Below are 25,072 nucleotides of genomic sequence, written 5' to 3' on the forward strand. Positions count from 1 at the left end.
GGTCCCAATCTAGAGGTTGATTTCCAGATGAAATTAATTTCATGTCCTGAGATTCTCAGTATTTTTGAAACGTCTGAGGACCTCCTGACCTTCGTAAGTAAGCAGAGCCCACTCTAGGGGATTTGTTCTCAAGCCCCACCGCACTGAAATGTATCTGACTGCCTCCTCTTGGGGAGAGAACACAGAAGCTTCCTATGAGAGCTGGAAGGTTAAACTGTCCCCAGAATCAGTTCACTTCTTAAACTCTGTAGTCTTGGGGAGAAGACTTGACTCAGAATACACAGCTGCCACTGCTTAGTAGAAGAGAGGTCGTTAAAATAATTTTGCCTTCAAAACCAAACCAAACCAAACCATCAGATTTGGGAGTGTATTCGTATTATACTTACTTGGCAAAAATGTATGGTTGGCTATAGAACAAAAAGAACTATCTGAATCCAAACTATTGCCTCTTAATCCTTTAATTAGACTAAGTCCTTCAGGAGGAAGCACAATCCCATGTTAAAGGAAAGCAAGAGCAAACACAGACTGCGGTACGGCTACACATGCGTGCGCACAGACGACCTGATGGATGCAAAAACTGTGAACAAGCACTCACGCTGCAGGGCTCCGAGTCTAAAAAGAAATTTATTTCTTTATGAGAAACATGATTTGGAACATGAAAAAATTCTTCTAGGAATCTGACTTGGAGCAAATGTGGTGAGATGGCAGGCCTTGGCAATCCACGGGCATGTCAGAGGATGTACACAAAGTCTCTGGGGCGAGCTCTGCTCTGACTTCAGGCCAAAGGTATTTGCTCTGGCAGTGTCCTGACACTGGAGTGGTCAGAAGGCCCTGGTCCAAGGGAATCTATCTGGAATCCTTCTTCTTTTTCTTCTTTTTTATTGGTACTCCATCTAGTGTAGCATTCTCTGCTGCCTCACGTTGTTTTTGTAGTTTTTTCTTTTCTCTTCTTTTTTTGGACTTGGCAGTGAAGTCTTGGTCCTCAGGTGGCCACACACAATCCTTTCTGTTCTCAGCAGAAGCATCAAAATTCTCATCCCAGCAATGGTCTCTGAGCTGCCACTCAACCTGGTCTCTCTTCTTCTTAGCCTTGGTTTGGATGTAATTCTCTACATTTTTATCTTTTGCTTCTTTCTTTCCTTTTTTCCCCCGTTTCCTTTCCACTTGGGTCTCTGAGAAGTCAGGCCCTGCAGCTGTGACCTGTGGCTTGTTCTTTAGTTCTGCCATCCGCTTGGCAAAGTATTCTTGGATGGTGAAGGCACTGGTTGTAGTACTGGAGGTTTCATTCCCATCTGGAGTAACGGGGCCGGAATCATCCTAAAGTGTGGGAAAAGGGTTAAAACAGATTAGCCATCAGCCATTTACTCCTCACAGCATCCAGGACGACTTCACCTAGAGCCACTGGCGCTCGGAAGTTGGGAGATCAGGCTGAGTGGCCAGCTTCCCTCTTGTCATTTTCTTCCCCCGCTGGTAGAGCGGAACTACAAAAGATAAAGTAACGTAGCCAGACACTTTGGTTGTATACTGTCCGGTGGAACAGGCAAAAGCTAACCACCAGAAAACATTTAACAAAATGGCATGGAGTACACACTACCAATAATTACTTTAAATGTAAACGGACCACATGCTCCATTCAAAAGAAGGTGATAGAATGGATAAAAAACAAGACCCATCTATGTGCTGCCTACAAGAGATTCACTTCAGACTTAAAGACACAGACTGAAAGTGAAGGGAGGGAAAAGATGTTCCATGTAAATGGAAATTTAAAAAAAAGCTGGGGTAGCAATACTTATAGCAGGCAAAATAGACTTTAAAACAAAGACTGTAACAAGAGACAAAGACGGCATTACATAATGATTAAGGGACTGATCCAGCAAGTGCATTCAACAACTGTCTACGCACCCAACAAAGGAACACCTACATATAAAAGCAGATATTAACAGATATGAAGGGAGAAACTGACAATAATACATAATATTAGGGGACATTAACACACTACTCACATCAATGGGTAAATCATTCAGACAAAAAATCAGTAAGAAAACAGAGGCTTTGGCCTTAACCAAATGGACTTGAATTAACAGATATATACAGAACATACTATCCAAAATTAGAATATATTCTTTTCAAGTGCACACAGAACATTCTCCAGGACAGATCACATGTTAGGCCAGAAAAACAAGTCTCAATAAAGTTAAGAAGACTGAAATCATATTAGGCATCTTTTCTGACCACAACTGTAAGGAAATAGAATTCTGTTTATAAGAAATAAACTGGAAAAAGCACAAACAGACTAAATGACATGGTAATAAACAACCAATGATCAATGAAAAATATCAAAGAGTAAATTAAAACATTCCTTCAGACAAATGAAAATGGAAACAGTGTTCTAAAATCTTTGCAAAACAGCAAAAACAGTTCTAAAAGGGAGGTTTATAATGATACCAGTCTACCTCAAGAAACAAGAAAAATCTCAAATAAACAATCTAACTTTACATCTAAAAGAATTAGAAAAAGAACAAAGCCAAAGTTAGTAGAAGGAAGGACATGATGAAGGGCAGAGTGGTAATAAATGAAGAGAGACTAAAAGATAATATAAAAGATCAGTGAAATGAAAAGATAAATGGTTCTTTGAAAAGATAAATAAAATTGATAAACCTTTAGCCAGACTCATCAAAAAATAAAAAAAAGAGAAATAACAGAGAAGTTAAAACTGACACCACAGAAACAAAGGATTATAATAGACTATTATATATGCCAATAAATTGGACATCTCTAAGAAACAGATGAATTCCTAAAAACATACAACCTACCAAGTCTGAATCATGAAGAAATAGCAAATCAAACCGACCAATTACTAGTAATGAAATTGAATCAGTAATAAAAAAAAACTCTGAACAAATGGAAGTCCAGGACCAGATGGCTTCAAAGGTCAATTCTACCAAACACATACAGAGAAGGTAATACCTACATTTCTCAAACGAGTCCACAAAATTAAAGAGGAAGGAATGCTTCTAAATTCTTTCTATGACTGTAGCATTACCCTAATACCAAAACCAGACAGACACCACAAAAAAAGAAAATTACATATGGTGCTGGGAAAACTGGACAGCTACATGCAAAAGAATGAAACTGGGCCACTTTCTTACACCATATATAAAAATGAACTCAAATGTATTGAAGATCTAAACACAAGACCAGAAACCATAAAACTCCTAAAAAAAAATAGGTAGCAAACTCTTGGACATCAGTCTTAGCAGTATGTTTTAGATCGGTCTCTTCAGGCAAGAGAAATAAAAGCAAAAATAAATAAGTTGGACTACATCAAACTCCACAGCTTTTGCACAGCGAGACAAGTTGTGAACAAAACAAAAAGGCAACCTACTAAATGGGAGAAGATACTTGCAAATGATATTTGCAAAATGATATTATCAATAAGGATTAATATACAAAATATATAAAGAACTCATACAACTCAACACCAAAAAAATAAACAACCCAATCAAACAATGGGCAGAGGACCTAACTAGATGTTTTTATTCTGAAGAAGATATACAGAGATGGCCAACAGGCACATGGAAAGATGCTCAACATCACTAACCATCAGGGAAATGTAAATCAAAACCATAGTGAGATAGCACCTCACACCTGTCAGAATGGCTAATATCAAGAAGATGAGAAATAACAAGTGCTGGTGAAGATGTGGTAGAAAGGGAACCCTTACACACTGCTGGTGGGAATATGAACTGGTCCAGCCAGTACGGAAAACAGTATGGAGGTTCTTTAAAAGATTAAAATTAGAAATACAATACAATACAGTAATTCTACTTCTGTGTATTTACCTGAAGAAAATGAAAACACTCATTTGAAAAGATATATGTACCCCTATGTTTATTACCTCACTATTTACAACAGCAAAGATATGAAAGCAACCTACGTGTCCATCAATAGATGAATGGATAAGGAAGATGTAGTATATATACACACACATAGATACACACAATGGACTATTGCTCAGTCATAAAAAAAAATAGTGAAATCTTGTCATTTGAAACAACATGGATGTCAATGTCTAGAATAACTTTGTCCAGAGAGAATTATAAAATAATCAAGTCATTAAACCATAAGGCTAAACTTAGGTTTTCAAAATTACCTAGATTCTTCCTTCCTATCACTTATTTGCAAAGGAAGAGACTATAGGAAAAAGCAGTTTTCTGAAAAAAACAATTTCTAAATTAGGATTCTGTAAACTATTCTGAACTTGGTGGGCAAAGCTCAGCTTCTATAGCTAACTTTATTGCAAACCAACACATACAAATGGAGCATGCATTTACTTGATACAGTGCCACTCAAACACCAGCTTAGTGGAATCAAAGCAGCATCTCATTTGAAATTCTGGCAGAATCAATATTATATCAAAGGATAGTTGGGCTTTGGGTGGCCACTGTCCCAGAGAGCTTTCACCAAAGGATACCGTACCAACATCGCCACTTAGTCCATCAAGATAAACCTCAGTGCTACAATATAATACAACAGAGTAATTCTACTTCTGTGTATTTACCTGAAGAAAATGAAAAATTTTACTCAGTGCTATAAATGCAATCATGTAGTCAATTTTTAAAATTTCAAAATGCAAAAGCAGAATATGTGGAATAAACCAACTGAGTATTGGGAAGATGCTGAATGTTATCTATTAGCATTCAATTTTGGCTGGAATCCCATTAGGTAATTTTGAGAAAATTTTAAAAATAGCTGCCCCAGAAGATAAAACAAGGTCATTTTTCTTTCTTCAAATGTTGAAAAAGGGCTTAAATTTTGCACAGCACAATGAAAAACCTTCTCAAGGCTCTCCTGGTGCTCGCCAATCCCAGTCTGATGGACAAGACAGGTCTTGCCTTCCATTTAAGGGCACATAGCCATGCACAGTCTCTGTGAAGGTGGCTTGTTTATGTAAAATAGGGCTCATTTAGTTTTCTGGCAATAAAAAGAGTTTGTCTTATGTGGGCCAACTCTTGGGGAATATATCTGTGTCTGAAGAACTCAAATTCATGTTATAGTCTATGGCTCCTAACCTTACTCATCTATTCATTACCTTCAAATTTCTGCTTTTAATAGTTAAATCACAGGAACTATAATAGCTGGTATTAATCACACTTTTAATTATTAGGAAATACAAGACCATTTTGAGTCACTTATTGAATTCAGTGAGCCTTTCTAATCTCAGAAAATAACTATGCTCCTAATCAACTCCTATGGTGATAAGGATTTTAATGACCACGGGCCACTGCTCACCATGCTTAGCAGGGCGTAGAGACAAGCAAGAGAGGCGCCAGGACCTAAATCCTATTTATCCCCAGGAAAGCGTAGGCAAAACACTGACTTGCTGGGGAGACTGTTCCACGCCAGGGGCAGCCACCCTCCCGCGCTCCAAGAACGTATCTGTTTTAAAAACCATGGGAACAAAGGAGGAATCGGATGCAAATCTATTCCTGTAGGAACAATGCCCAGGACTCATATTTCATAAATACATATTTTATGATTTTATAAATCAGAACACTGGCTTTACTATGTAGAAATTATAATCCCTATTTCTATATTCTTGGCCATGAATATGAAAAATGTACACCTTTCCAAGGCAACTAATACTTTTCATATCTGATCTCTACTTCAAAGTGAACAAGTACTTAGGACACCACCAGTTACTTTTGAGTATTTTGAAACAGAAACAAGTGGCTATTTCTGTTAAAGACACAATACAACCTCAAAAAAAAATCTGTAATACCGAATGTGACTTTCACTGCTTAGTAAGCTTTGAGAATGCACAATTTGCTAAGTGTTCTAAAAACTAGTAAAATAAATTTACAAATAACTTGAAAACTTGCAGTTCTATACAGAATACTACCAAGGGATGTATGGTTAACTAATTATCTTACCAAACATCTGATTTAAGATTAGGGATTCAGGAAAACTGTTTTTTTTTTTTTTACATTCCAATTTTTTCTGCTAACTAATGGAGGTAAATCCCTTAACTTCCCTGGGCTCTCAGTTACCTAATCAAGTCAAATAAATAGGTTAAATTAGGTGATTTCTAAGGTCCCCTGAGGTCTAAGATTGACTTACCTCTGAGGAGACTTTTGGGCTGGCCATCCCTCTCTGATCCATGAGAACAGAGAAGGCACAGTGAGGCAGGGTCAGCAGGCGGCAGAAATGAGCTCAGGCCACAGAAAACTACCACCCCTACTGTTAAGCCACGAAGCAGAAATGATACCACTGTACCTATGTCTACCCAGGGTAAAAATATTTTTACACCATCTATAAGAAAGCATGCATCCGGAGCGCAGGTCCGGTAGTACCACTGAGCAGAGCTAGAAGAGCCAAATACTATTTTGTACTGACTAATTTTTAAGAATTCATGTAAAAGAACTGTGTCTACATAGAAACTAAAATAAATTTAAAAAGCTGGAGTGACAATTAAATGGAATATTAATCTACTTTAAACCTAAGTCCTTGAAATCATCTCAAGACTTCTAAGAAAGGTGGTAAGAAGCTCAAACTTTTTAAATTCCCATTTTGTACTTATAGTTTTGAAGTTTCTCTTTTTATATACCTTAGCTTGGAAATCTCCATGATCTTCACATACTTTTGGAATTTGTGTTTCCAAAAGGCAGAGGGAAAATGTTAATGCTGCTACCCAGCTGGAACCGAGAATGTGGTGGGCTTCGGGAATGAGTAACTGGGCAACCTGTCCCTTGGTTTTTAGGCCTCCATTGTCTGAGATTCTTTAAGTTCTGCTTGAATGCCAAGCGTTTTAGTAACTGTTTAGTAATGGCATATGCAAAGAGAAAAGTAGGCTTTCTTGTGGGTACAATGAAAGGTTGGAAAGTCCATTTATGTGGGAACTAGGGCTCTGTCCTATGGAACCCCCCACCCCCCAAGATTTTTGCTGATCATGGTCTCCCTGTCTGTTCACATGCCTCCTCCTCACTCAGCTGGGGCGGGGACATGTCACCTGTAACTGTGCGTGTCCAGGACCAGGCGGTAGGCCTATGATGAAGAAGCCCTTCGAAGAAAAAAGTCAGTGAGTGAGGAGGGGAAATGGTAAGGGAATTAACAAAAGATTTTTACATAGCTCCCTAAAGTCATGATATTATCTATTGTTCTACCTTCCCTTTCATAAATTAATAAGAAAGACCCAAAGGCACATTTAAAATCTTGAAGTATTTTCCTGTTTTTCAGAAGCCATTCTTTTTAAAATATAAAATTAAACAGTTTCTGTATTGTTTTGAAAAATTGTTCCATAGGTTAATCTTGTCTGTTGTCAGAAAATCTCAGAGTCTTCTCATTTCTTGCAGAGCTAAATACACATACTACAGCACGTGTTCAAAACACGTTTGACAATTTTTGCAAAGGACAGCTAGGGCCTTAATTTCTATCCAATCAGTAAGTACTCTGTGGGTTAGTCTCAGAGGGATCTGTTCCCTACTTCACGGAACCTGGGTTAAAGCCACAAGAGCCCAGCTCAGTCACGTAAGGAAACTTGACCTGGGTGTAGTACAGGAAGCAGAGACCATGTCACGGATGCCTCCAATGGGCCAGTTACTTACTATCACATGTCATCTCATGTGACTCTCACAGTAATCTGAGGAGAGACATTCTGTGCCTTTTACAGAGGTAGAAACAGAGACTCCAAGCACTTAGTATGCAGAAGATCTCATGGTGGGAACGGGCAGTAGTGGGATTTGGCCCCAAGACAGCCAGGCATCCTAACTTCGAGCTTGCATCACACTGACTCACTTGCTACTGTGTTTCGCTCTTCAGAAATCATCTTAACACTGATATCTGTGTCAACTGGTCACATAATGCAGGGAGTACAGTCCACGCTCAACTTTGATGAGGGCAGAAGTTAACTGATGCGAAAGTTTCATGTAGGAAAAATGTCACCAGAAATAACTACTACTATTTAAACAGAAAAAAAAAAAAACTCTGTTAATAGTTTGTAATTCATATAAATAAAATGCCAGGCTTAAAAGTTTTATGATTTGTCAAATTAGCATATAAATTGACTTGACAAAGTATGAGTGTTTTAAAGCAGAAGGAAAAGCCAGGTCCAATCCTCCATTTAACACAAGATGCCCTCCTGGACAGATGTCAGACAACCTCCACCTGACGCTGCTGGTGTGGGCACTGGTGATGACATGGTGTGGCAGGTGTAACTTGCCTTACCTCAGTTTTCTCGTCAGCAGTAGGTGGATTCACGTGGCTCACGTGTATACTGTGAGCCATGATTATGAGAGCTGGAGAATCTTAAGGCCCTAATTTATCTTGCCATTCCGACTTACCGCTGGGATTAGAGGTGGCAGGGAAGAATGAATGCAAAGGAAACAAGACCTTGCAAAGAAAAATGCTTAAGATATAAATTATAATATACTCCCATTGTCTCAGGGTCCTGAAAGACAGGTGCCCAAAATGATGCATGTCAACTTTTCTCAAATGTCTATGGAATTACGGTTTGTTCTTTGTTTCTTTTAGGTGCTCTCCGTCGAGACTGCAGCTCAGTGAGCTGTCTGCTCAAGCTCTTCTGGGTTCATAGGTCTGGGTCATTCAAACGTGGATACCAAGATGGAGTAACAGTAAAATGCCCAAATAAAGAGGATTCTCTTTCTTATTCTCAGAAGGTTGTTAGTATCTTTGGGGCAAGGAAATGAAGCAGTTTGGGTCAAAGTGGGGTGCCTGGGACAAATGCACCATAAACATAAAATCTTACTATTTATGATAAGCATCCCATGTCCAGGGATGAGGTTCCAACGGCAAAGCCTTTCCCTCAAATGTCACTGCTGATCTTGAGTGACAAGATGATTGAAATCTTTTGGTTTCCAAGTAAAGACATGGAGATCATGCTACAATAGTAATCCTTCAACGAAGTTTTCTCATCGAAGGAAAAAGTAGACACCCAGGGCTGAAGAGTAATGGATTTAGCAACTAGGGTCATTAGCTCCGATAACTATTGCTTCTGATAAACAAAAGCTCACTTCTACCCCAGCCTGTCTGCAGCCCGTGCTGGATTAGCCTGTGAAAGGTTAAGAAAGCTTGACAAGTGAATGGTTTGAAAGAACATTTTATATCTTTTCTGAAATTTTCAGCAGGACACTCTTTGGAGGTAAAAACTGCACCCATCCACTCTGGACAGAGATAGATTCAGGTATTAAGTGATTTCTTGACTTTCCAAGATGACGGTAATGCTGGGATGTGTATGCACTAATCCCCGGGCCAGGAGAGGGGTGGAATGGGCCGATGCAGGCACTCACATCTGGCCTACAGTGGTGGTCCAGATCCTTTATGTAGCCATGAGCATCACTTTCTCAAAGATCAAGTGCAGAACTGCCTCCTTTCAACAAGTCTGATCCCTGTGGAACCCCTTCTCTCGTTTACTACCTATGACTAGCTATTAGTTACTTCTACTTTCTGGTATTGTATAATCTGCTTTGAAAGCATCTTCCCAAGGAAATTATAAGTTTCTTGAGGGAAGAGACCATTTCTATTTCATTTGTATTCAGCACATCCTCTCTACTGAGGAACAAAAGTAGGGTGAGTGCCCAAAGACAGCCAGCCCAAAAGACACCAAGCAGAGCACGGCTGGGGAGGGCTCTCACCACCACCACCGAGCCACAGGCTTGGTATCTGTCCACACAGGTTCGGTGGAGATTCACCTGCATGTCAGGCAGGGCCAATGGCTGATGGGAGTTGGAGAGGTAAAAAGGAAAGAGAAAGCCACCATTTGCAGTGGGTACTCTTTCCGTCCAGATGAAACCAGTCCTTTCTAATCAGATGCCACTTGCTCTCATGATGCAAACTGCTTCTCTAACTACTGCAAGGCACATCTGAGTGCCCTTTAGTGTGATCAGCCAATCACTCCCTCTGGTCCTCACAGATGCAGAGCTCAAACTATCCATACACTTCTCTTCTGTCTATTGTTCCACGTGTTACCACAGGCCCCTGCTGGGAAAATCTGAAAAAAGTCAGATGCTGAGTTGTATGGGAACTGTCACATTCATGCTGTGGGAGTGGCTGAACATAAGCAATAAAATAGCCTGCGTAGGTTGAACTGTTCTTGCCATCAAAAGACAAGGTGGGAGAGGAAGAGGATCCTAGGGCACATCAGAGGCACGGCCTTTCCTTCTGAGAAAGTCCCACATGAAGGAAGGTCCTGGTAGCATGCTGCTCAGGTGCAGCCCACGTCATAACTAGAGCTGAAAATACAACCTGGGGAAGCTTCTGATTCTAGGGAGTCATCAAAATGGGTTTGCCCCATAGGTTAAGCTAAGCAGCGATAACACTTAGGAAGCAGGGACTGTGCTACTATTTCAGCATCTCTTTTCTTGCTTCCTATGGCACCTTTTTGGTTTCCATATAATTGAAAACATTCAGTGTTTTATTGACAAAGAGCTATTTTTGCACTCACAAAAAACTTACTCAAGTGTGAAATTGTGTGTGTGTGTGTTCCCAAGATAACCATCACTCACATCTGGAGTTAGGTTAAACACACAAAGTCTCAATAATAACCAGCCATAGGGACTCCACCTGGGAAGCACAGTCATGTTAGTATTAGCACGCATCACGAGAGTTAAAACAAATATAAAAACTCTGTGACTGAAGGGAAGTTTTGATGTGAAATGGGTTAAAAATAATAAGTATAATAACTGAACTAGAATTATGCAGCAACTCAACTGGAAGACAGCTATAGAAATTGTGTGTGTGTGTGTGTGTGTGTGTGTGTGTGTGTGTGGTATGCACATGCAAACAGACTCTAGGAACCCATGAGATCTATTGAAGGCCAACTCTGCAGGGGTTCCAGGAGGGTTCTCTCTAGACCAGGGTTGGCAAATAAGGGCCTGTGGCCCAATCCGGCCTGCTGCTGACCCCTATACACCTCGCAAGCTAAGAATGCTTTTTATATTTTAAAAGGTTGAGGAAAAAAATCAAAACAAGAGTATTTCCTGACAAGTGAGAATTATGTGAACTTGAAATTATCAGTGTCCATAAATAATGGTTTGAATTCTATCAGTAAAAAAATTTGTGAAAATTTGTTTTTTCTCTGGTATATAAGTAAACATAATAAATGTTAAGTAAATATTTGTTGAATGAATAAATGAATGGATATATTTATTATGAAATATGATCTGCTTTTTGGAAGTGTTAGGTGCTTTTGAAGTACACACACACACACACACAGATAATGCAATTGGAGGGATTTGGGTTTTGATGAAGTTCTTAGTCTCAGCTTCTTGCTACCTTCCTAACTTACACCAGTGAGGGGCAGACAGGCTGCCAACTGCTGCCTGAATTCAAGTAACAAAGGATGGTAGTTAAGGAAGAAGTTAGATTATGAAGTGATCCGACATCAAAGAGAATTCTCCATGTCCCACATGCATACAGAGCTAATTTTCTAATATTTAGGCCTTAGAACTTTGCTTGGAATCTACAAACTCAGACAAATGAGCCAGTCATCTCAGAGATAATGGGGGACTGGAAGGCACAAAGGATCTTCCTTTTCACTGGACAACAGTAGGGAAATACAAACGATGCCGAATCCCCCGTATGAAGGCCGATGCTAACAAAGCCGTTCATTTTCTTTCTTTCCATTTCCTTGTCAGCTGCTCGGATCACCACTCATTAGGAAAAGCGACATGAACATGTTTTAAAAGGATGGTTCTCTCTGGCAACAACTTCTCAAGTAACTGACATCAGAACTCCTGACGAGAGTCATACAGCCTCTGGGGGAAAAGAGGGAAAAGAAAAAAAGGAGCGGGTTTCCTGCCTCCCTGAAGGGTCCTCAGGTTTGGGAAGTTGCGTGACTCATGTGACAACATTTCACGACACACCGGCCAGTGTCAGACAAACGAGGCTTCTCCAAAGCTAGAAGTGATCAGTGTGACATAGGCACCAAGTCCCTTGAATGAAGGCTAAAAATAATCCAAAGTGACTGTGCTTTATGATTCTAGGTCAACTGGTTCTCTCTGCGGCTGTCTGGAGACAGGATGAGTGGTTTCCATAGGTAGCTGAAGGCTAGTGCTTGAACCGCAACGAACAGAAGCCGCTCATGACAGAGGGTCTGTCTCTTCCATCTTCACTCCACAGGAACACTTGAAAATGGCTTAGAATCCTGAAAACTCAAATTTAGGCTCCTTATTACAGAAAGCAGAGCACTGTTGGAAGAGCTCAGAGAGCCTAGTGTTCAGAAGCTAGGAATAGAGTGTGGATAGTTATCTGGGAAAGTCAAGATTAATTTTAAGAGAAAAGTAAATCAACTTAGGCAGATTACATTGTGAAAAAAGAGTCTCCTCTCTCAGTTCTTGTATACCATACGAGATAAATCTTTACAAACTCTTTTTAACTGACTAGAAATCTAAGAAGTAAAAAGAAAATTAAAAAAATACCTTTAGGGGTAAACTTGGTAGGGCAAAATAATTCTATGTTTACAGGATATTTAGTTAGTAAGAATAAATTAAATTCCGAACTCATTGAGTCATGTAATAAAAGTAAATTATACAAAATAAGACCTTCAGGAGGCTGAGGTCCAATGACTTGGCCATCTAGTCTCTCATAAAGATCCACTGAGCAGCTACTATTTACCCAACTGGGAGGGGCCCAAATAAGAGCTCTTGTGCTCAGGATGACAGACTATAAAAAAATAAAAATTAAAAATATGGTCTGGATAGATCTCATGTAAGTGTTCTCAGCACAGTAAGAATTAAAAATTAAAAGAAATAATATATCAGGAAAATTTATTTTTAGGATATACAGAAACTAAACAAGAAATCCAACTATAAAACAACTCCATTCAACAAAACCCCTAATCAATTAAATTGAGATTACAATTCCAAAGAGCTCATAAAAAATAAACATTATTATTGTTATTAAATATATAATCCCTCTTATATACTATTATATATTAAATACATAATCTATTAATTTCACACAAGCTATAATAATTATTTCATTTTATAAGCAAGAAAGATATTAAAAGTTTAAGGGAAAAAGAACAAGTAATACTACTTCCCTACCCGCCCAGAATGCAAAAAGGTTCCTCGGAGCAAGACCCGCCTCTCGTTTATAGTCCCTAACTGGCTCAACCTCTGTGGAAACGCAACGCCCTATGCCACAACGCTTCTCAAACTACCAGGAGTGATGGGCCAATTTTTTTTTTTTAATTCCCAATCCATTGCAGGTCAAGGTTTTTGTAATACCTAAATAAATAAATAAGTATTTTTAAAAAGCATCAGGGAAATGAAATTTAAAAAAAGACATATAAAACCTAAATTGCAATTTGTAGAAATTAACTTATGAAACAACTTTCAAAGTTTCTAAATGCTTACTCTCAGTTCTTCCCTTGTCAAAGGCTGGTCTGGGGACCGTACTCTGAGTGGCACTGGTATAAAGTGTCAGCTACCAAAGGACAGAAAGAAAAGGTGTTGAATTCACTATAGTGGAGGTAACAACCACCTGGGCTCACATCAGATGCAATGTGCGATCTTGGCCAAGTCTGGGCCTGAAAGCCTTTCCCGGCCTCAAAGAGAATCATTCGCAAAACAAGGAAGTAGGGCCACACAGGGACGTTTCACAGTTCAGCACTGCAAGCCATTCTTCCAATGAAACCTTGAATGGAGGCCAGTAGGTGACATTGCGGGAGCTGTGGCAGAGGTGAGGTTCAGGGAAGCCGAAGCTCCCGACCTGACCCTCCTCTCCCCTAGGCAGGCCCCTGAGGCCTCTCTGCGGAATTCTGAGGGCTCTGCAGAATAGTTCGAGAAACGTTTTTTAAAAGACTTAACCTTAAACATTTTTTTATGTTTTTAATGTCCATTACTGTTCTAACATTCACTGTAGCCTAGATAATCTCACAGCATTGAGAAACAGGAGACCAAAAGAAGCTTTCAAGAAAAAAACTGGACTGTTACTGTTATAAAATATACACAATTCTTAAAGTTTTCATTAACTTTTGGAATTCCAATGAGTGGCTGTCTATCAGAATTGTTCTGTGATGAATCTCTTCCACAAATGGAAACAAAGCATCCAGACAGGTCTCCTTAATACTGCACGGTGTTAAACTGCAAACTGGGTCCTCTGAGGACTCAGATGACTGACAAGGATGTCAAGGTTGTCTGAGTCTTTGGCTTGACCTGGTGAGGCTCCCAGGGGAGATGCTAACAGTCCCTTCAGACTACAGCTGCAGAAGCCCAGCCTCGGCTTTCACCCCAGCCGCTGGCTGTGTTCTAACAAGGAAGGTTCCTCTTCAGCCTATTTTCATTACATCACAGGATGAAAATCTGGGAGAGAATGTTATTTCTGCTTTCCTGGCAGGACAGGGGATAGAAGGAAAAATGAGCCAATATTTCACTCTTCTCCTCCAACACTAGCCATCTGTGTGTCAATTTCTTATTATCACAAGAGCTCTTTTAAAACCATTCATTCACTTGATCTGTCAACAAACAAAAAGCCAAATCTAATCCTTTCAGGCCAAACCTATGTCCTGGCAAATGTCTACCCAGACAAAACAGCCCGGTGACTTCAATCCCCGGGTTGTTTAGGTAGCCCTCCCCCGCCCACACTTTGTCTCTTCTTCTTCTTTTTAAATGAATGTCTTATTATAAGTTGTCTGTTGATCTAGAAGACAATATAAACTTTTACTGGTACTAACACAACTTTCCAGAATTCAGTGACCCACTTTCTCCTTTCTGTCTCTTGAAGAAAGTAGAGGCAGGCCTCCAACCCTGTTTAAAGTCCTTGCTGCCAGGAGATGGCCGGTTGGTTCATGTCTCTTGTCCGAGGACAGGAAAAGGATGCACTCTCGGCACCGCGTGCTAGGGAGAGATAAGACCAGAGGTTTCTGTCCTCAGCACCTTATCAGCTTTTCCTGCTACTTTCCAGAGCAGACAGCACCATGAGGAGCAATAAACTGAACTAGCTTAAGGGGGGCTGGGTGTGCAAGCTGCCTGGGATTGGAGGGAATGAGGTGGGAATGGGAGCAGAATGAGGAAACGAGATGAAGTTCTCATATATTTTTAAATGGTTTGGCCCAAATAAAATTGCCTTAAAAAAAAGGTTTTACATTTCTTTTTGCTAAAACTGCAACAACAGGCATAGAAGTATTTATAAGAACTTCCTTTCTAGTTGGAATGCACCACTACTTTCCTTGCTTTGAGCCCTGCCCCTCACTGCCTTGTGCTACTGGCTCCAGGGCACGTAGCCCAAGACAGATCTGCTGTGGCTGTGCTGATGGGCCTACAAACCACAGGCCGCAGGGAGAATACTTTTCTCCGGCACACGTACCTCCACAGACACAACCAGTGCTTTCTGGGGCAAGGGCACTCACAATTCCATTTCCAAGCCGCAAGGGAACAAGCAAGGTTATGAGATGCTCCGCCAAACATAGAAGGGTGTCATTGATGACCTCTTCCTTTCTGTAACAAATCACAACTGTGAACCTAAGAAGGACCGATTATCCACTTTATAAATCCTGGTTTTCTTTGGGGTGAGGTGATAGGGATAGGGACAAAGACAGTTGCTGGAGAAGAATCTAAACTAAGCAGGGACATTTACATTAGTTATGACCTCAGGTGCTTGTAATGAACTCATGTGAAAGGAATACATATTTGGCAGTCTTCTTTGTAAGAACTTTTTTAACATGGAAATTTTCACACGTATAGAAAAGCAGAGAAAATAATAAAATGAACCCAATGTACCCATTACCCAGCTTCAATAATTATCACCATAATCATTACCAATTCTACTCCTGTTAATTCAAGGCAAACCAAAGATATATACTTTCATCCATAAATATCTCAGGACAGATGTATCTCTAAAATGTAAGATTTCCAAGAAAAATCTACAGTTTTATCACATAAAAAGATCAACAAAAATTCCTAATATCCTGAATATACAGTCTCTGTTCACATTGCCTTTAATTGTCTTTCTAAGTTCTTTCTTATTGCAATTTATTTGAATCAGTTTCCAAGTAAGGACCATATGTTGTGCTTAGTGGGTGTGTCTCTTTTCCCTGTTAAGAGTATGGCTTCCCATTCCCTCTCTTTCATTTTTGCAATTTCTTGTTGATGAAACCAAGCCATTCGCCCAACAGAGTTGTCTGAGAATCTGAATTGTGCTGAATGGATCCCTGAGGTGTGAGTCAACATGCTCTTCTGTCCCATGTAAATCCTGTAAAGGTGAATCTAGAGACAGCCTTACTGTCTAATGTAACACTTTCCCAAAGGAGCATGTCGCCTTACAAAAACCTGGGACAGATTCATGGGTAAGTAAACTTGTGCTATTCCTCCCTTTAATTTATAAGGCATATCGTCATCTGAGAGATTTGGTAGTTGCAAAACTTCAGAATTTCCCAAACTTATTTTACTTTGGAACCCTTTGTGGTATAGCATTCACTGGCATCCCACGTAATTAGTGTTCTGGTGAACCTACTTTGAGAAGGTCTGCTCACACAGATATTGCCATGATCTGGATAAAGAGTAGTTCTTCTGCTTAAGTTTTATAGCCAAATCTTTGATTTTTCCTTGTTGTGTCTACAGAAGTGGGCTTTTACCAATAGACCATACACCAGGCAAAATGGCAGCCAGCTGCCTGGAGAGGGAATTAAAAGAGGAGCAGGCAAGCATTCCATCATGAGCAGCCAGCCTGCTAGGTGCCTTGAGAGAAAAGGCTAGCTCTTCCCTAGGTACTCACTACTGAAATGGAGTTATTTGTTCCCAGGCTTTGTCAGAAACACCACTCTTGCATCTTGGAAGAGAAGGTGGAAGAGAAATAATATGTCCCAAATGATGGAAGTATGTGTGCATCAACTTCTAAGACTATCTACATTCTAACCATAGTTTCTTTAGGATCATGTGCAAACAGTAAGAGCTGTACATTCTGACCAGTGGGAGAAGCAGGGTGAAGGAGAGAGACCTTGGAATAAGGTTCCAAACTACACAATACTAACTAATTTGTAATATAATGAAGAGAATAAAAATGGAGAACATACTGAGGAATCAGTGGACATATAACAAAATTAAAATTTAAGAAAGCATTCTTAAAAATAAAATATAACAAATGAACTTGGATAAACTGTTATGATTCTGGGATTTAAAATATGGGGTACTTTTCTCTTTATCCACCTTTACAGTGTAGTGCTTTTTGCTCCCCAAAAGGTTCATTGCTTCTCATCACTTTTTTTAAATTAAAGTATCATTGATGTACACTCTTACTAAGGTCTCACATGAACAACACTGTGGTACTACATTCACCCATATTATCAAGTCCCCACCACCACCCCATTGCAGTCACTGCCCATCAGTGTAGTAAGATGCTGTGCACAGAGTCACTATTTGTCTTCTCCATGACCCACCCCCCACACCATGAATGCCAATCATAATGCCCCTTAATCCCCTTTTCCTTCCCTCCCCCCCCACCCTCCCCTACCCCTGTCTTTTGGTAACTGCTAGTCCCTACTTGGAGTCTGTGAGTCTGCTGTTGTTTTGTTTCTTCAGTTTTGCTTTCTTTTATACTCCACAAATAAGTGAAATCATATGGTATTTGTCTTTCTCTGCCTGGCTTATTTCACAGAGCATAGAACCCTCTAGCTCCATCTAATGTTGTTACAAATAGTAGGATTTGTTGTCTTCTTACGGCTGAATAATATTCCATTGTGTATATGTACCACACTTCTTTATCCATTCATCTACTGATGGACACTTAGGTTGCTTCCATATCTTGGCTATTGTAAATGGAGCTGCAATAAACATAGGGGTGCATATGTCTTTTTGAATCAGGGATCTTGTTTTCTTTGGGTAAATTCCTAGGAGTGGAATTCCTGAGTCAAGTGGTATTTCTATTTTTAGTTTTCTGAGGAACCTCCATATTGCTTTCCACTATGGCTGAATTAATTTACATTCCCACCAGCAGTGTAGGAGGGTTCCCCTTTCTCCGCATCCTCACCATCATTTGTTGTTCCTTGTCTTTTTGATATTGGCCATCCTAACTGGTGTGAGGTGGTATCTCATTGTGGTTTTAATTTGCATTTCCCTGATAATTAGTGATGTGGAGCATTTTTTCTTGTGCCTGTTGGCCATTTGAATTTCTGCTTTGGAGAACTGTCTGTTTATATCCTCTGCCCATTTTTTAATTGGGTTATTTGTTTTTTGGATGTTGAGGCGTGTGAGTTCTTTATATGTTTTGGATGTTAACCCCTTGTCAGATATGTCATTTACAAATATATTCTCCCATACTGTAGGATGCCTTTTTGTTCTACTGATGGTGTCCTTTGCTGTACAGAAGCCTTTTAGTTTGACGTAGTCCAATTTGTTCATTTTTGCGTTTTTTTTTCCCTTGCCCGAGGACATGAGTTTAGAAAAAAGTTGCTCATATATATTCAAGAGATTTTTGCCCTTGTTTTCTTTTTTTTTTTTTGAGAGGGCATCTCTCATATTTATTGATCAAATGGTTGTTAACAACAATAAAATTCAGTATAGGGGGGTCAATGCTCAATGTACAATCATTAATCCATCTCAAGCCTAATTCTCATCAGTCTCCAATCTTCTGAAGCATAAAGAACAAGTTCTTACATGGTGAACGAATTCTTACATAGTGAATAAATTCTTACATGGTGAACAGTACAAGGGCAGTCATCACAGAAACTTTCGGTTTTGATCACGCATTATGACCCATAAACAATCAGGTCAAATATGAATATTCATTTGATTTTTGTACTTGATTTATATGTTGATCCCACATTTCTCCCTCTATTATTATTATTATTTTTATTTTTAATAAAATGCTGAAGTGGTAGGTAGATGCAAGATAAAGGTAGAAAACATAGTTTAGTGCTGTAAGAGGGCAAATGTAGATGATCAGATGATTAGGTGTGTGCCTATGGACTAAGTATTAATCCAAGCTAGACATGCCCTTGTTTTCTTTTAAGAGTTTTATGGTTTCATGAGTTACATTCAGGACTTTGATCTATTTTGAATTTACTTTTGTGTATGGAGTTAGACAATAATCCAGTTTCATTCTCTTACATGTAGCTGTCCAGTTTTGCCAACACCAGTTGTTGAAGAGGCAGTCATTTCCCCACTGTATGTCCATGGGTCCTTTGTCGTAAATTAATTGACCATATATGCTTGGGTTTATATCTGGGCTCACTATTCTGTTCCATTGCTCTATGGGTCTGTTCTTGTGCCAGTACCAAATTGTCTTCATTACTGTGGCTTTGCAGTAGAGCTAGAAGTCGGGGAGCATAATCCCCCCTGCTTTATTCTTCCTTACCAGGATTGCTTTGGCTATTCGGGGTCTTTTGTGGTTCCATATGAACTTTAGAACTACTTTCTCTAGTTCGTTGAAGAATGCTGTTGGTATTTTGATAGGGATTGCATTGACTCTGTAGATTGATTTAGGCAGGATGGACTTTTTGACAATATTCATTCTTCCTATCCATGAGCACACAGGATGTATTTCCATTTATTGGTGTCTTCTTTAATTTCTCTCATGAGTGTCTTGTAGTGTTCAGGGTATAGGTCTTTCATCTCCTTTATTAGATTTATTCCTAGATATCTTATTCTTTTTGATGCAATTATGAATGGAATTGTTTTTCTGATTTCCCTTTCTGCTAGTTCATCATTAGTATATAGGAATGCAACAGATTTCTGTGTATTAATTTTGTATCCTGCAACTTTGCTGAATTCAGATATTAGATCTAGCAGTTTTGGAGTAGATTCTTTTGGGTTTTTTATGTACAACATCATGTCATCTGCAAACAGTGACAGTTTAACTTCTTTACCAATCTGGATGGCTTTTATTTCTTTGTGTTGTCTGATTGCCGTGGCTAGATCTCCAGAACTATGTTGAATAAAAGTGGGGAGAGTGGGCAGCTTTGTCTTGTTTCTGATCATAGAGGAAAAGCTTTCAGTTTTTCACTATTACGTATGATGTTGGCTATGGGTTTGTCATATATGGCTTTAATTATGTTGAAGTACTTGCCATCTATACCCATTTTTTTGAGAGTTTTTATCATGAATGGATGTTGAATTTTGTGGAGTGCTTTTTCAGCATCTATGGAGATGATCATGTGATTTTTGTCCTTCTTTTTGATGATGTGGTGTATGATGTTGATGGATTGTTTAATACTGTACCATCCTTGCATCTCTGGAATAAATCCTACTTGATCATGATGGATGATCTTTTTGATGCATTTCTGAATTCAATTTGCTAATATTTTGTTGAGTATTTTTGCATCTATGTTCATCTGGGATATTGGCCTGTAATTTTCTTTTTTTGTAGTGGCTTTGCCTCATTTTGGTAGTAGAGTGATGCTGGTCTCAAAGAATGAGTTTGGAAGTATTCCCTCCTCTTCTACTTTTTGGAAAACTTTAAGGAGATTGGGTCTTCTCTAAATGTTTGATAAAATTCAGTGGTGAAGCCATCTTGGCCAGGAGTTTTGTACTTAGGTAGTTTTTGATAACCAATTCAATTTTGCTGCTGGTAATTGGTCTGTTCAGATTTTCTTTTTTTCCTGAGTCAGTCTTAGAAGGTTGTACTAGAAAGTTGTCTATTTCTTCTAGGTTATCTAATTTGTTAGCATATAATTTTTCATAGTATTCTCTAATAATTCTTTGTATTTCTGTGGTGTCCATAGTGATTTTTCCTTTCTTATTTCTGATTCTTTATGTGTGCAGATTCTCTTTTTTTTCTTCAGAAGTCTCACTTATCTATTTTTTTATTTTCTCAAATAACCAGCTCCTGGATTCACTGATTCTATTGTTTTATTCTTCTCAATTTTATTTATTTCTGCTCTGATCTTTATTATGACCCTCTTTCTACTGACTTTGGGCCTCATTTGTTCTTCTTTTTCTAGTTTCATTAATTGTGAGTTTAGACTATTCATTTGGGATTGTAGTTCTTTCCTGAGATAGGCCTGTATTGCAATATACTTCCTTTGGCCTTCACTGCATCCCACAGATTTTGCAGTGTTCAGTTATCGTTATCATTTGTCTCCATATACTGCTTGCTTTCTGTTTGTATTTGGTTGTTGATTCATTGATTATTTAGGAGCATGTTGTTAAGCCTCCATATGTTTGTGGGCTTTTTTGTTTTCTGTGCATAATTTATTTGTAGTTTCATACCTTTGTGCTCTTAGAAGCTGCTTGGTACAATTTCAATCCTGAATTTAGTGAGGCTCTTTTTGTGGCCTAGTATATGATCTATTCTTGAAAATGTTCTATGTGCACTTGAGAAGAATATGTATCCTGCTGCTTTTGAGTGGAGTGTTCTGTAGATGTCTCTTAGGTCCATCTGTTCTAATGTGTTGTTTACTGTCTCTGTCTCCTTAGTTATTTTCTATCTGGTTGATGTGTCCTTTGGAGTGAGTGGTATGTTGAAGTCTCCTAAAATGAATGCATTGCATTCAGTTTTCTCCTTTAATTCTGTTGGTATTTGTTTCACATATGTAGGTGCTCCTATGTTGGGTGCATAGATACTTATAATGGTTATTTCCTCTTGTTGGACTGACCCCTTTATCATTATGTAATGTCCTTCTTTGTCTCATGACTTTCTTTGTTTTGAAGTCTATTTTGTCTGATACAAATACTGCAACTCCTGCTTTTTTCTCCCTATTAATTGCATAAAATATCTTTTTCCATCCCTTCACCTTTAGTCTGTCTTTGGATTTGAAGTGAGTCTCTTGTAGATGGGTCTTGTTTTTTTATCCATTCAGTGACTCTATGTCTTTTGATTGGTGCATTCAGACCATTTATATTTAGGGTGATTATTGATAGGAATGTATTATTGCCACTGCAGGCTTCTGATTTGTGGTTACCAAAGGTTCAAGGGTAACTTCCTTACTATCTAACAGTCTAATTTAACTCAATCAGTATGCTATTACAAACACAATCTAAAGTTTCTTTTCTTTTCCTCCTCCATTCTTCATATATTAGGTATCATATTCTGTACTCTTTGTCTATCCCTTGACTGACTTTGAGGGTAGTTGATTTGATTTTGCATCTGTGTAGTAATTAACTGTTCTACTTTCTTTACTATGGTTTTATTTCCTCTGGTGACAGCCATTTAGCCTTAGAACACTTCCCCCTATAGCAGTCCCTCCAAAATACACTGCAGAAACAGTTTGTGGGAGGTAAATTGTTTCAGCTTTTGCTTATCTGGAAATTATTTAATCCCTCCTTCAAATTTAAATAATTATCTTGCCAGGCAGAGTATTCTTCATTCAAGGCCCTTCTGGTTCATTGCATTCAATATATCATGCCACTCCCTTCTGGCCTGTAAGGTTCCTGTTGAGAAGTCTGATGATAGCCTGATGGGCTTTCCTTTGCATGTGATCTTTTTTCTCTCTGGCTGCTTTTAAAAGTCTGTCCTAATCCTTGATCTGTGCCATTTTAATTATTATATGTCTTGATGTTGTCTTCCTTGGTTCCCTTGGGTGGGAGATTTGTACACCTCCATGGCGTGAGAGACTATTTCCTTACCCAGATTGGGGAAGTTTTCAGCAATTACCTCTTCCAAGACACTTTCCATCTCTTTTTCTCTCTCTTTTGCTGGTACCCCTTTAATGCAAATATTGTTCCATTTGGATTGGTCACACAGTTCTCTCAATATTCTTTCATTCCTAGAAATCCTTTTTTCTCTCTGTGCCTCAGCTTCTTTGTATTCCTGTTCTCTAATTTCTATTTCATTTACCATCCCCTTCACCTCATCTAATCTGCTTTTAAATCCCTCCATTGTATGTTTCATTTCAGAAACTATATTTTTCAAAATTTCTCTTTCTTGTAGTCCTCCCTGAGATCTTTACCATTTTTCTGTAGCTCCATGAACATGTTTGTGATCTTTATTTTGAAATCTTTATCAGGAAGATTGGTGATTTCAGTTTCACTTGGCCCTCTTTCCAGTGTTTGTGGGATTTTGGTTTGTCCCAGGTTCTTTTGACGTTTCATATTTGTAATGAATAACATGGAAAAATAATTATGTGTAGGCGGCGCCCTCTAGTGCCCAGAAGCTCCACTCTCCCGGAGCGATAGCGGGGGTTGCAGGCAGGTGGCCCTGGTGCCTGCCAGTAGGAAAGAGCTCTTTCCTGCTTCCGGGCTGTAGTGCCTGCCTCCACTGCCAGGGCCAGAGGGCTGAGCATGCAGGGAGGAGCCTCTATGCTATGTCCCTGTAGCTACCCTAGGTGGGGCAGCCCTCTGGCTGGCCTGGCACAATGGCTGGGGCAGCAGGCTTACAAGCTGATGCTATCCAGGAGGAAGGAGCAGCAGGCTGCATATCGCAGTGGGGGGCCTTGGGGCTGTGTTGCCAGCCAGGGGGATTGAGTACCTGAAGCTCCCCAAAATTACCAACCTGCTGGGCTGAGTGCACTGGGATGATTTTGTCCACCTGTCCTTTCTCCTGAGCAGCAAGCTCTGTGCAATCCTTGCCCTCTTGCTGTTGGGAAGTTTCTCAGAGTGCCCACCTTTCTTTTGTCGTAGAGCAGCTGGTTTGGGGTGCCTGTTCTCCACAAGCAGCTGGAATATCAGTCTCTTTGAGTATCCTGCCTGTCTTAGCTTTCCAACCCCACTAATCTCCAGAGCACCAAGTAATGTAGGTTCATGCTCCCAGAGCAGATCTCCAGGGCTTGGGGTTCAGCAGTCTTAGTCCTCCACCCCTTCCCTGTTCTCTTTCTCTTCCTCCTGCTGGTGAGCTTGGGTGGGGGAAGGGCTTGGGCTTTGCTTCTTTACCCTTTTCCATGAGGTCTTCTCTTTTCCCCAGAGGTAGGCACTCTGCCACAGTCTTCTTTCCTGTCACTCTTTCAGGATTAGTTGTAGTTGCTATATTTTCATATTATATGTGGTTTTGGGAGGAGGTTTCTGTTTTACTTCTCACACCGCCATCTTTAAGCCCCTCAGGCTCATTACTTTTTCAAGGATCTGTGTCTTTGTGGATACGGTCTTCTTTTCTCCTTGCAAGGCCTCTCAACCTAACCAACTGCTACTCCTTAAGGACCCCATACATAATGTTACTTTCTTTCACCTCTGCAGGGCTGAATTCATCACTATATCCTGTATCTCCCCAGGCCTCTGGCATAGCGCTCGAGGCCTTCGTTCCAGTTGAGTGTTTTCATCTCTGACTTGCCGCGTGGACTGTCAGTAGTGCTTGTGTCCTGCTCATTTAAGCATCCGTCCTGCAACAATACTATTGCATGACATGGACAAACATCTGAGTTATGTAGAAAAAGGAACTGGAAGGGTTTGGATCAGGGGAATAGGAAGAAACTGATTAAAATAGTGTTACTTAGGAGACTACTGATGACATATGAGAAGTTACATTGAGAGAAAAAACCGTCAAGACTGTCTAGCCTTGTTTAAAAGGCACTGAGTCGGCCTGAGGCTGACCCTACAGTCTGAAGGTTTTCTAAATGACTGGAATGCAGGCTGCGTTTATGGCTCACTTATAACTTCAACTCACAGACATATGATTTTTTTCCATTAATTTTATGAAAGTGTGCCCAGGTTATCAGCTTAATAGTTCTAGATCCTTCTAAGGAAAAAGGAGTCTAAAATAAACTGTGACCAATGATGATAATGGGTCATACATTGGGACTGATACAATTCTGAGTAACTGGGGCCCATTAAAAAACAAATATGAATGCTGTGTGTTTACCTCCTAATAATGTATATTTCATCTTAAAAGGGAGGAATGGATGGGATGAGCATAAAAATGATAATCTAAAATTAAGTGGCTGATTTAACTAGATGAATAATGTCACTGTCTAACTTTATAAAGTATGTCATACATTTAAAAAAATATTTTCTTAGGATCACAAAGTAAGCAAGCACACAATTTCCAATCTGAAACTTTAACAACTTTATAATAAAAATTAGATAAATATCTAAATCTGACACTCTATTTACAAATTTTAATGATAAGTTTACTGATTTCCAGAGTTCATGCCACAATTTCCTACAAAAGCTACCTTCCTTTTAGAGAGGGTGCTGACATGAATGTTTGCATTGTACTTAAGTAAAGTAACTTTCCCAGGTGCATTTTTCTG

At 39.4% G+C, this 25,072-nt stretch overlaps 1 protein-coding gene across 2 annotated transcripts in view; it reads right to left on the reverse strand.

The window, feature by feature from the left end:
* Positions 1-605: 605 nt before the first annotated feature.
* The window catches only part of PINX1 (PIN2 (TERF1) interacting telomerase inhibitor 1), an 81,836-nt gene continuing 57,369 nt past the window's right edge, over positions 606-25,072 (reverse strand). For both annotated transcript variants that reach the window (XM_036998897.2, XM_036998898.2), the window contains exon 7: positions 606-1,317. In XM_036998897.2, the coding sequence (XP_036854792.1) occupies positions 847-1,317 (471 nt within the window). In that variant the 3' untranslated portion in view covers positions 606-846. The remainder of the gene's footprint in view (positions 1,318-25,072) is intronic.

The sequence above is a fragment of the Manis javanica genome, chromosome 3 (assembly GCF_040802235.1).
Source record: "Manis javanica isolate MJ-LG chromosome 3, MJ_LKY, whole genome shotgun sequence".
Classification (NCBI taxonomy): domain Eukaryota; kingdom Metazoa; phylum Chordata; class Mammalia; order Pholidota; family Manidae; genus Manis; species Manis javanica.